Here is a 13,287-nt window from a genome sequence, read left to right on the forward strand (position 1 = left end):
AAAATATTAACAGATCAGGGAACTAACTTTGTCAGCGAAATATTTAAAAATGTGTGTCGATTATTAAAAATCGAAAAGATTCAAACGACAGCCTACCATCCAGAGAGCAACGGAGCATTAGAACGCACTCACCGAACTCTTACGGAATATTTACGTCATTATATTAACGAAGACCAGACGGACTGGGACGAGTGGATACCTTACGCAATTTTTGCATTCAATACGACTCCTCATACAGCGACAGGATATACACCATTTGAACTAATCTATGGACGTCAAGCCACCCTACCGTCAACACTAACTATCCCCCCAAAATTCACGTACTCCTACGAAGATTACGCCAAGGAATTAAGAGAACGAATACGTGCAACGAACCAGATCGCAAAGGAAAACTTGAAGGAAGAGAAGCAAAAGGCAAAAGAATATCAAGATAAAAAATCAAAGGAAATAAATTTTAAAATAGGCGATAAAGTATTATTATACGACGAGACGCTACGACGCGGACGATCGAAAAAACTCGACGCGTTATGGACAGGACCGTATATAATTTTAGAGAAAAATTCCGATGTTAATTATACAATAAAAAAGGGGCGGAGAAAGATTCTAACACACGTCAATAGACTTAAAGCCTATATAGACTATTAAAATTAAAAATAAAAGGGAGGAACTCACCAGCAAGGAGGAATCCATACAACAAAAATCCCCTCACATCGAAAAGTTTGCCAGACAGTCACTTATTAAAACGATATCACTATAGTCCATGACACAATACAATAATAAAAATACACAAAAAAAAAAAAAAAAAAAAAAAAAAAAAACTACAGTACGCCATGGATAAAATAATTAAAGGCGACCCTCAGCGCGGGCACGACATGCGGCCGCAAACCAAGCCGCACGACCTCGACCACGACCAAGTCCAGCGCCGGGGGCCACATCGGCGTCACGATCAGGAAGACCTCGACCACGACCAAGTCCAGCGCCGGGGGCCACATCGGCGTCACGATCAGGAAGACGGCCATGACCTCGACCTCGCTCCTGAACGAAACCCAACCGTTCCGGGGCACGGTCTAATACAGGGAAAAAACGAAGCCCACGACGAGCGTATAGTTCCATAAGGAACCGCATCCTCGCATGCGGCTCGAGAGGAGCAAGTTCCGGAGCCACTAAGCCCAGTTCGATTTCCGGAAACGAGTCCAGAATGGGCAAATCGGAACCGTAACCCATGATAAGGCCAATTGCACCGCACGACAGCAAGAGCAAAACTAAAAAGCAAAGCAGCAACGAGTCGCTGAGAACTTTGAAGGAGATGCTGACAAGACACTCCATACGAAATAAAAGACGATAAGAACCTAAAAGTAAAACTACCCGACAGACGAGCACACGTACAGACAAATACTACCGTACACTAACATCATTATCATATGTGGTTATATTACAGAGCAACGCTAGGGATAGCGCTAACAATAAGCCAAACAGAAGATCTGCGAACCAACGGACAATACGAAATCGAAAGTTTTAACCATCACCCAGGAGTATACTACGAAAAAATCGGAAATCTTTATCCATCGCAATCATCATGGAAATTAGTAATCCAGATAAACGTTACATCATTAACAAGAAGGGCAAAACAAATAAAAACTTACATACAGGAAACAGAAAACATGTGCCAGACCATTCCACTTATACACGAAGGTATGTGTCAAAGCCTTGACCAAGCAATACAGGGAAGTTACGAAAAAACAAATAAAGAAATAATAAAAATTAATTCGCTATACCAAACGTCAAAGATTCAGAAAAGAGGACTAATAGACGGATTAGGCACCGTCGCGAAAACATTATTCGGGACAATGGACGCTAACGACGAAAAATTAATTATAGAACAGTTAACACAAATACATAACGAACAACAGACGACACAACACGCCTTTAAAAACCAAATTAAAATATTAGAGGAAACGATAGGACATATCGACAATACCGAAAAAACAATAGAGAAAAACGAATACCTTCTCGCAAACATCACGAAAAAGTTAAATGAACAATTATCAGCCAACGAGCGCCAAAATAGCTTACATGAACGTTTTATTATAATAAATACAATATTAGCAGACTTAACACGCGATACAAAAGATATATTAGATTACCTAGTTCTAGTAAAGCAGGGAATAATACTTCCAAGACTAGTACCAATTGCGAATATAATACAAAATCTAAGAGATGCGAGCACTCAATTACCAGAAGGATTATATTTCCCATTTAGAATCAGAGAAAATAAATGGTCCGAAATTGAAAAGATCACGACAGTCAATGCGTATTGTAACGACGAGAATATATTTACAGTATTAAAATTCCCTCTAATATCGCACACGCAATACGAAATACTAAATGTAACCCCGTTACCTGTGCCAACCCATGGAAACTTGTTTGCTATAATTGAAATAAAAAATCCCCTAATCGCCATAAATACAGAAGTGCGTTCGTATATAATATTATCAAAAGACAGCTGGCGATCATGTAAAGAAACCAACAGAAAATATATATGCGAGCAAAATTTTTTAATACGTCACGCAAACACTAACCCGATTTGCGAAACAGATATCTATGTAGAAAGTAAGCCGCAATATAAAAACTGTAATATTAAATATGTCGAATCTAATAATACCTTTTGGATACCGTTACATGATACACACTCGTGGTTGTATTCATCACCGATAAAACAATCGATAATTATTAAATGTAAAGACCACGGGCAAGTAAAGAATACGATTGAAAATACAGGAAAAATTTTATTACAAAATAATTGTGAATTAATAACTCACGAAATAACGTTAAAAACGCAAAGTATGGTAAACGAGACAAAATTAGAAACATTTTTACCTGAATATAATATCTCAGTACTAGAAGAAAAGATAAAAACAAACATGCCTCAACAAACGGAAATAGAAAAGATTATCCAAGACCCTTCAAAATTAAGGAACTTAAAAACGAAATTGAAAAAAATAAACAGTGAGTTAGACAATAGCTCGTATTTTCAATCAGAAACCTTTATTTACCCTATGGCAACTAGCGGATCAGCTATACTGTTAACCGTAATAATCGCCATAGGAATAATAATATATATTATGCAGAAAAAAAAGCGGAGTCAACCCAAAAAACGTGTAACAGTAGAAGACGCCGACGATGAATTCCGGCTACCAAGACCAATTCGTAGAAAACATAGACATAGTACACGTTTCTAAGTCAAATTTTTCTTCTCACTACAGAAAAACTCCGTTCCTCCGTTTTTCTTTCACAACGGGGGAGGGGTGTTGTAGCCTCATTAGCTGCCTTAATTGTCTTGCATATCCGCTTAGCAACAATCACGCCACGAGCGCCCGTTGCAGCGGAAATGCAAGATTGCAGAATTGATCAATCGCGCGAGCAGCGTAAGCATCGACGATTGACGCGAGCATGACCATATATGGTCACCGCGAGGGCCTAATGCCCCACCATATCAATAATGCAGAAACTATAAGTTAGGCTGCCTAATTATGGGCAGCGGGAGATTCTTACGAAAAGCACGAACGGCACGCGCGCGCTCCGCGATAAGTCGGACACCCGACACCCCGCAAACCATCCAGCGGCCGAGTGCGCGACAAAGCGTGATCCGTGCACCGCGATTTGATTGTATTAAGTGGAAAAACGTTTATAATAAAGTTTGGGGAATAAAAGTGTCAGTAAAAAGGTGAAAAGTGTTATTTGCCACCCCGCGCGTCTTCCTCCAAGTATCCTCCTCGTGGGTCCTAACCCTTCAGACGGACCGAATCCCGAAAATTTTATCTTGTTGCACCCGCCGGTACAACAATATGTTATGTGTGTGTGTGTGTGTGTGTGTGTGTGTGTGTGTGTGTGTGTGTGTGTATGTGTGTAAGTAATTATTAATATTTGTAGAATACTCGTACGTATAATAGAAGCGTGCATGAAAATTAATAACATTTATTTCTGAGTCGTATTATTTACCGCCAATATATATATATATATATATATATATATATATATATATATATATATATATATACATATATGTTTGTATATATATAAAAATTTGTATATTTATATATGTACATTGAACAAATGTGGCTATTAAATTTCGCATATGCCATGCGCGAAAAATTATTTTGGGGAATAATTTTTATTTTTTCCGAAACGTTGCCGAAGACACGTAAAGTTGTCTATGTATTTTTATATGAAAGAAAGAAATTAAAGAATGTTACAATCAATATGTCAAATATTATCATTACAAAGCGTTATTTACATACAAAAGCATAAACTTGTGTAAGAATGGAAAACTTCAAAATAAAATTTCGTATAAAGTCGCGTGTGTAACAGAAATAGCCGAATCGAAGAAAAGACCAGCGGCAAGACGCAGTGGTGTAACGGTTAGCCCGTCGGACTGTCACGCCGCGGGCCAGGGTTCGATCCCATCCACCGCCGCCGCTTTACTGTCGTCTTCCGCATAGGTCACCATAGATGATAGGCCTTTTCTCCAGGATATAATTCCTGCTCCACCGTGCCCGGCTACCTCAGGTGTACAATCCGCTGCCGGCTACTCAGATGTTGTTACATCCTCCGCCCCCGGGATTGGGTCCCCGGGGGTATCGCAGTGTCGTAACTGCGATCCCCCTTTTGCATTAATAAAAATCCCCCTGTTGCATTCTTTTTTAATTCAATTTATGATATTAGAATAGTAATTGTACATTTTTTTAATATTTTTTTCTTTCCATACATTAAAGTAGAAGTATGTAAAATTAAATATTTCTGATTTTTCATGTAAAACTCTATAAGTATTGCTTCATATTACTGTAGCTTTGAAGCGTTCTCGTAGATGAAAGCCTATTCTAAAGCTCATGATCACACCAACAAGATTAGCAAAAGAAAATAGTTTTAGTTTAGTAATTCCAAGTAAGATCAGAGTATCAAAAAACATTGCTTGCATAAAATTTTTTATTGCGTAAGAATATTACAAAAGAACATAAAAATGAATACCCGAAATTATAAAGTATATGGTACAAAAACTTACTATTTTATGTCATAAATTAAATACGAAGATAAAATTTATTAATATTTTTATAATGAAAATGAAAGCATCACCATAACGTCCCCCCGAGTGTTTTTGCAAGTGCATACTTTGGTACGGGAGTACGAACATCCTGATGCGGACGACACGAAAGTATTTCCTGATTGTTGAGTAAGGTTTACTTTCGCCCTTCCATGTAAATAATGCTTTACATTCGTTGGAATTCAATAATTGAGATTTGTGTAGAAAAATTGTAAATAATGCTTGTAAATTACATAGAAATAATTACAAGTATGACATAGAAGACTTGACAGCAAGTTTTCGAAGTAGGGCGCCAACGTGAGCGTGAATCTCGCCGGGCACGGGAGATTCCATGCTCAATGGTGGGGGTAACATCGTAGAGAGTGGTGGGAGTAGACATGGTGTGCTCAAAACTTGAGCGTCTCTGTCTAATTCTTGACCCTCTCGCTTATTTTCGGTCGCGAAAACCTCGTCGTACCAACCTTAACTCTACACAGTTGTTACAACTGAATATGATTTTCTTCGTTGCACGCACGTCATTTTGTATTCTATCGGTCTCTTTTTATCGTATACGTGAATGTTCGTACGGTTGTGCTCATCGTATAATTATAAAAAAATGTATATTAGGCTTGACATGAAAAACGTCGGGAAGATATCGATAATTTTGAAATGAAAATGTTAAGATCTATGTCCACGGTGCTATAACTCGGTCCGACTTCTCGGATTGAGAACTGTGTAATCAATCAGCTCGCCACTTTTCCGTAAAAGCTTAACGTTGATTGGCTACATACTTTTAGATCTTAGACTCGGACCGATTTCTATCATCGCGGACATAGGTTTTTAAATAATCTTTTTAATTGTAATCAAAAGTATTGTAATGTTATTATGATTTATAAGAGCAATCTTTTCTTTGTGACCGATTCAATATCAACAGTGATTGATAATTTCTGGTCAATTTTACTCAACTGCGATAAGTAAATAAAAATAAACGACTTTTATTTATATGAAAGAAACTCTAATATATTTCTTCATGCAACAGTCAAAATAAATTATAAATATCTTACATAAATCAATGCGTGCCATAACGTAATATAAAACGTGATTACACCTTTAAAGATACAGAATATAATTTATTTACAATTTATGTTACTTCTTTTTGCAAAGCTGGAAATAACGTTTTTTTCTTTTTTCTTTCTTTTATCATTTTGAACATATTGTTTTTTATTTATTTCTCTAACTCGTATGTAGTACGAGAGTTCATACCAAACATTGTTATACTTCATCGGGAATCCATTGATATTATTCGGTATTTTCTTTGACAAGTGTAATCACTTTTTGTATTACATAATTCTGTTAAGAAAAGTAGTCATCATGAAACTTTGTAAAGCGTTTTTCAAGAATTTTATTAATATGAATTTATTCATCACAGGGATACATTAGGCACCCGTTGACATATTGATATGTATCAGAGAAAAGGACACAACGCACATTATAGTAAGGTGTGACAAAGATGCAATCAAAACAGTTGTAGCAACCTGAAAATATCAAACATTTAGTTTTTCGCAGTTGGCAGGACAAGGTTTTCGCGATACTCGACGCGAGAAAGGGGCGTGGTTTCTGAGTTTCGCGCACACCATTTCTACTTCCACCGTAGAGGCAGCCGCGTAGTTCGGTGGTTCAGGATTCGCGTGCCGTGTGGTGCCGCGTTTTATGGCCGTAGTGAATTGAGTGAAAATAAATGAGAAAGAAAGAAGTGAAAAAAAAAGAAAGTAAAAGGGGGAAGTGTACAGTGATAAGAAGAGAGAGAGACAGAGCGAGCGGAAGAAAAATGCAAAAAGAAAAACTGAAAGAGGGAGAAGGGGCAAACGTGCCCATAAATCGGACGACGAGGAAATGTAAGTAGACCTTACCCTACATATATATAGTAGTGAACATAAGAAAAACACTTTTGCATAGCTGCATAACCATATGCATAAACAAGTTGATTAGTCCATTTCTTTATGCATGCACTAATAGACCAATCAATTTCCTTATGCATACGGTTCTGCCTTGACGCTCACTGTTGCTACGTGCGCGGCTTTTGCTAGATGCTCATGAATTTCTCGTTCGCGCGTAAATTCATCACCGGTCGAATCTATTTAGCGACGCGCTTACATTGACCGGTAAAGTAAAGAATCGACAATTTTCGATGTAAAAAATAATTTTCACAAGGCTGAAGCCAGCAGCCGGACTTTGCAGCCAAACGCTGAAATCCAGCGACATAGTTTTTGGGGGGTACCAAAATGACGACGACGACGACGACGACGACGAGGACGGGGAACGACGCGCGGTGACGACGGACGGGGAACGACGCGGTGACGCGACGACGGGGACGACGCGCGGTGATGGCGACGATGACAACGACGACGACGGGGAACGACGCGCGGTGACGACGACGACGACGACGACGACGTGGAACGACGCGCGGTGACGACGACGGGGAACGACGCGCGGTGACGACGACGACGGGGAACGACGCGCGGTGACGACGACGACGGGGAACGACGCGCGGTGACGACGACGACGCGGGACGACGCGCGGTGACGACGAGGACGGGGAACGACGCGCGGTGACGACGACGACGGGGAACGACGCGCGGTGACGATGAGGACGGGGAACGACCGCGGTGACGACGACGACGGGGAACGATGCGCGGTGATGGCGACGACGGGGGACGACGCGCGGTGATGGCGACGATGACAACGACGACGACGGGGAACGACGCGCGGTGACGACGACGACGGGGGACGACGACGGGGACGACGACGGGGAACGACGCGCGGTGACGACGGGACGGGGAACAACGCGCGGTGACGACGACGACGGGGGACGACGCGCGGTGATGGCGACGATGACAACGACGACGACGGGGAACGACGCGCGGTGAGCGACGACGACGGGGACGACGACGGGGAACGACGCGCGGTGACGACGAAGACGGGGAACGACGCGCGGTGACGACGACGACGGGGACGACGGCGACGCGCGGTGACGACGAGGACGGGGAACGACGCGCGGTGACGACGAAGACGGGGAACGACGCGCGGTGACGATGAGGACGGGGAACGACCGCGGTGACGACGACGACGGGGAACGATGCGCGGTGATGGCGACGACGGGGGACGACGCGCGGTGATGGCGACGATGACAACGACGACGACGGGGAACGACGCGCGGTGACGACGACGACGACGGGAACGACGCGCGGTGACGACGAGGACGGGGAACGACGCGCGGTGACGACGACGACGGGGGACGACGCGCGGTGATGGCGACGATGACAACGACGACGACGGGGAACGACGCGCGGTGACGACGACGACGGGGAACGACGCGCGGTGACGACGACGACGGGGGACGACGCGCGGTGATGGCGACGAGCGGTGACGACGACGACGACGGGGAACGACGCGCGGTGACGACTGAGGACGGGGAACGACACGCTGTGACGACGACGACGGGGGACGACGCGCGGTGATGGCGACGATGACAACGACGACGACGGGGAACGACGCGCGGTGACGACGACGACGACGGGACGACGACGGGGAACGACGCGCGGTGACGACGACGGGGAACGACGCGCGGTGACGACGAAGACGGGGAACGACGCGCGATGACTACGACGACGGGGACGACGCGCGGTGACGACGAGGACGGGGAACGACGCGCGGTGACGACGACGACGGGGAACGACGCGCGGTGACGATGAGGACGGGGAACGACGCGCGGTGACGACGACGACGGGGAACGATGCGCGGTGATGGCGACGACGGGGGACGACGCGCGGTGATGGCGACGATGACAACGACGACGACGGGGAACGACGCGCGGTGACGACGACGACGACGACGACGACGGGGAACGACGCGCGGTGACGACGAGGACGGGGAACGACGCGCGGTGACGACGACGACGGGGGACGACGCGCGGTGATGGCGACGATGACAACGACGACGACGGGGAACGACGCGCGGTGACGACGACACGGGGACGACGACGGGGAACGACGCGCGGTGACGACGAAGACGGGGAACGACGCGCGGTGACGACGACGACGGGGGACGACGCGCGGTGACGACGAGGACGGGGAACGACGCGCGGTGACGACGACGACGGGGAACGACGCGCGGTGACGATGAGGACGGGGAACGACACGCGGTGACGACGACGACGGGGAACGATGCGCGGTGATGGCGACGACGGGGGACGACGCGCGGTGATGGCGACGATGACAACGACGACGACGGGGAACGACGCGCGGTGACGACGACGACGGGGAACGACGCGCGGTGACGACGAGGACGGGGAACGACGCGCGGTGACGACGACGACGGGGGACGACGCGCGGTGATGGCGACGATGACAACGACGACGACGGGGAACGACGCGCGGTGACGACGACGACGGGGAACGACGCGCGGTGACGACGACGACGGGGGACGACGCGCGGTGATGGCGACGCGCGGTGACGACGACGACGACGGGGAACGACGCGCGGTGACGATGAGGACGGGGAACGACACGCTGTGACGACGACGACGGGGACGATGCGCGGTGATGGCGACGACGATAACGATGAGGACGGGGAACGACGCGCGGTGACGACGACGACGGGGAACGACGCGCGGTGACGACGACGACGGGGGACGACGCGCGGTGATGGCGACGATGACGACGACGACGACGGGGAACGACGCGCGGTGACGACTGAGGACGGGGAACGACACGCTGTGACGACGACGACGGGGAACGATGCGCGGTGATGGCGACGACGATAGACGACGAGGACGGGGAACGACGCGCGGTGACGACGACGACGGGGAACGATGCGCGGTGATGGCGACGACGGGGGACGACGCGCGGTGATGGCGACGATGACAACGACGACGACGGGGAACGACGCGCGGTGACGACGACGACGACGGGAACGACGCGCGGTGACGACGAGGACGGGGAACGACGCGCGGTGACGACGACGACGGGGACGACGCGCGGTGATGGCGACGACGGGGGACGACGCGCGGTGATGGCGACGACGGGGACGACGCGCGGTGACGACGACGGGGAACGACGCGCGGTGACGACGACGACGACGACGACGACGGGGAACGACGCGCGGTGACGACGACGACGGGGAACGACGCGCGGTGACGACGACGACGACGGGGAACGACGCGCGGTGACGATGAGGACGGGGAATGACGCGCGGTGACGACGACGACGGGGAACGACGCGCGGTGACGACGACGACGGGGAACGATGCGCGGTGATGGCGACGACGGGGGACGACGCGCGGTGATGGCGACGATGACAACGACGACGACGGGGAACGACGCGCGGTGACGACGACGACGACGACGACGACGGGGAACGACGCGCGGTGACGACGAGGACGGGGAACGACGCGCGGTGACGACGACGACGGGGGACGACGCGCGGTGATGGCGACGCGCGACGACGACGACGGGGAACGACGCGCGGTGACGACGAGGACGACGGGGAACGACGCGCGGTGACGACGACGACGGGGAACGATGCGCGGTGACGACGACGACGGGGAACGACGCGCGGTGACGACGACGACGGGGAACGACGCGCGGTGATGGCGACGACGGGGGACGACGCGCGGTGATGGCGACGATGACAACGACGACGACGGGGAACGACGCGCGGTGACGACGACGACGACGGGAACGACGCGCGGTGACGACGACGACGGGGGACGACGCGCGGTGATGGCGACGACGGGGGACGACGCGCGGTGATGGCGACGCGCGATGACGACGACGACGGGGAACGACGCGCGGTGACGATGAGGACGGGGAACAACGCGCGGTGACGACGACGACGGGGAACGATGCGCGGTGATGGCGACGACGGGGGACGACGCGCGGTGATGGCGACGACGACGGGGAACGACGCGCGGTGACGACGACGACGACGACGACGACGTGGAACGACGCGCGGTGACGGCGAGGACGGGGAACGACGCGCGGTGACGACGACGATGACGACACATAATTTGGCACCTTTTTTTACCTTTTTTCGAATAGGTAATTTTATACTGATATTATAGACCTGTGTTATTAGTCAGCAATTGTAAGTATTTTATTAGAAAATTATTAATTTTATTTTGCCCCCCCCCCCTCCATATTCTATGTCGCTGGATTCCATCGTTCGGCTGCAAAGTACGGCTGTTGGCTTCAACCTCGGAAAAAAGTGAAAATTATTATACTACGTAGTTTAAATATTATGAATAAAATGTAATATAATTAATTACTGAAAATTTTTATGTTTGTATTGCAGCAAAGGGTGTCGGCGATCAAGCATGTACAACTAAACAGTGTTTTGGTTGTAAATCAACCACTGTCCAAACTAAAAATGTGTCTCCACCGCCACCACCACCGCCACCACCACCTCCACCACCACCGCCTGCGCCATCATCGCCGCCGCCGCCACCACTGCCGCCGCCATTATCGCCACCATTGGCGGAAATGTATAGCCCCGTGGTATTTCCGCGAAATGCAACATGGGAGTTTACCAGCGCCCAGCGTATGCCAGCGCCGTGTTTTGAATACTTGCCAAAGTATCGCGCGCCGCGACCACGACCATCGCCACCGCCAGTAACGCATAAGGTAACACAATATAAATATTATGAAAAATTATACACACGCACACAGAACGACAAAGAGAGAGAGAGAGAGAGAGAGAGAGAGAGAGAAATAAAGAGAGACTGTTTCGTTACAATTGTACACACGCGCTTGTGCGCACGATAGTGACGATGCAATGTGTATGTGTGTATATGTGTGCGTGTATGTGCTTGTATACACATACTAATGTTTCTTTTTGCAGCAAATCAAGAACATGTTGCGGCGCGCGATGCAGAAGGCAAAGAAGAATGGTAAGTATATCCAATCTAATAAAAAAAGAAAACGGAAACTTTAAAATGTTTTAAATGTTTTTTTCTTAATTTTGCAGGATATATTGGCGCGCCACTTCACAATCCTTCGCCGACTACTGAGGCGTACAATTCACCGGCAACTCAGACGCATTATCCGCCACCGGCTACTCAGGCGTACAATCCGCCACCTGCTACTCAGACGTACTACCCACCGCCCGGTCTTCAGGCATACAATCCGCTATCGGCTACTCAGACATACTACCCGTCTCCCGCTCTTCAGGCATACAATCCGCCACCGGCTACTCAGACGTACTATCAGCCGCCTGCTTCTCAAGCGTACTATCCGCCGCCTGCTCCTCAAGCGTACTGTCCGCCGCCTGCTCCTCAAGCGTACTGTCCGCCGCCTGCTCCTCAAGCGTACAATCCGCCGCCTGCTCCTCAAGCATACAATACACCGCCTGTTCCTCAAGCGTACAATCCGCCGCCTGCTCCTCAAGCGCACAATCCGCCGCTCGCTCCACAGGCGTACAATCCACCATCGGCTACTCAAACGTACAATTCGCCACCCGCTCCTCAAGCGTACAATCCGCCATCGGCTACTCAAACGTACAATCCGCCACCCGCTCCTCAAGCGTACAATCCGCCACCGGCTACTCAAACGTACAATCCACCACCCACTCCTCAGGCGTACAATCCGTTACCGGCTACTCAGACGTACAATCCACCACCCGCTCCTCAGGCGTACAATCCGCCACCGGCTACTCAAACGTACAATCCACCACCCGCTCCTCAGGCGTACAATCCACCACCCGCTCCTCAGGCGTACAATCCGTCACCGGCTACTCAGACGTACAATCCACCACCCGCTCCTCAGGCGTACAATCCGCCACCGGCTACTCAAACGTACAATCCACCACCCGCTCCTCAGGCGTACAATCCGTCACCGGCTACTCAAACATACAATCCACCACCCGCTCCTCAGGCGTATAATCCGCAACCGGTTCAAGCTGACGAACGGTTTTAAATAAAATATATTTCCTTCATTTATAAACTTTAATGTATTAGTATGTACTCCCAAAACATCATAAAAAGTATAGCATATAGTTTTTGTCAACTGTGTTTTGTAAAAAAAAAGAAAAGAAATTTTAATCCTTGCATTACATGTAGTAAAGAGTGTATCATAATCCATAATAAAAAAGTTACTTCTATATCTTCTGTATGAAAATCCATTGTTTCTGTGATATTTAATTCAAAAAAATCAAAAATC

At 48.5% G+C, this 13,287-nt stretch overlaps 1 protein-coding gene across 1 annotated transcript; it reads left to right on the forward strand.

Moving 5' to 3' along the window:
* Window positions 1-1,661: 1,661 nt before the first annotated feature.
* LOC105206647 (extensin-like) lies at window positions 1,662-13,045 on the forward strand. Its single transcript, XM_039455351.1, has 3 exons — window positions 1,662-1,692; window positions 11,426-11,754; window positions 12,049-13,045. The coding sequence occupies exons 1-3, from the start codon at window positions 1,662-1,664 to the stop codon at window positions 13,042-13,044; spliced, it is 1,356 nt and encodes a 451-aa protein (XP_039311285.1). The 3' UTR covers window position 13,045.
* Window positions 13,046-13,287: the final 242 nt, after the last annotated feature.

This window comes from Solenopsis invicta, chromosome 12 (assembly GCF_016802725.1).
Source record: "Solenopsis invicta isolate M01_SB chromosome 12, UNIL_Sinv_3.0, whole genome shotgun sequence".
NCBI classification, from domain to species: domain Eukaryota; kingdom Metazoa; phylum Arthropoda; class Insecta; order Hymenoptera; family Formicidae; genus Solenopsis; species Solenopsis invicta.

Excerpts from the sequence above, each read along its gene's own strand:
- LOC105206647 (XM_039455351.1), top strand. The coding sequence starts at position 1,662 with ATGTGCCAGACCATTCCACTTATACACGAAG. Across the intron at positions 1,693-11,425 it reads CATTCCACTTATACACGAAG|CAAAGGGTGTCGGCGATCAA; the intron begins GTATGTGTCAAA and ends TTTGTATTGCAG. Across the intron at positions 11,755-12,048 it reads CACCGCCAGTAACGCATAAG|AAAACGGAAACTTTAAAATG; the intron begins GTAACACAATAT and ends TAATAAAAAAAG.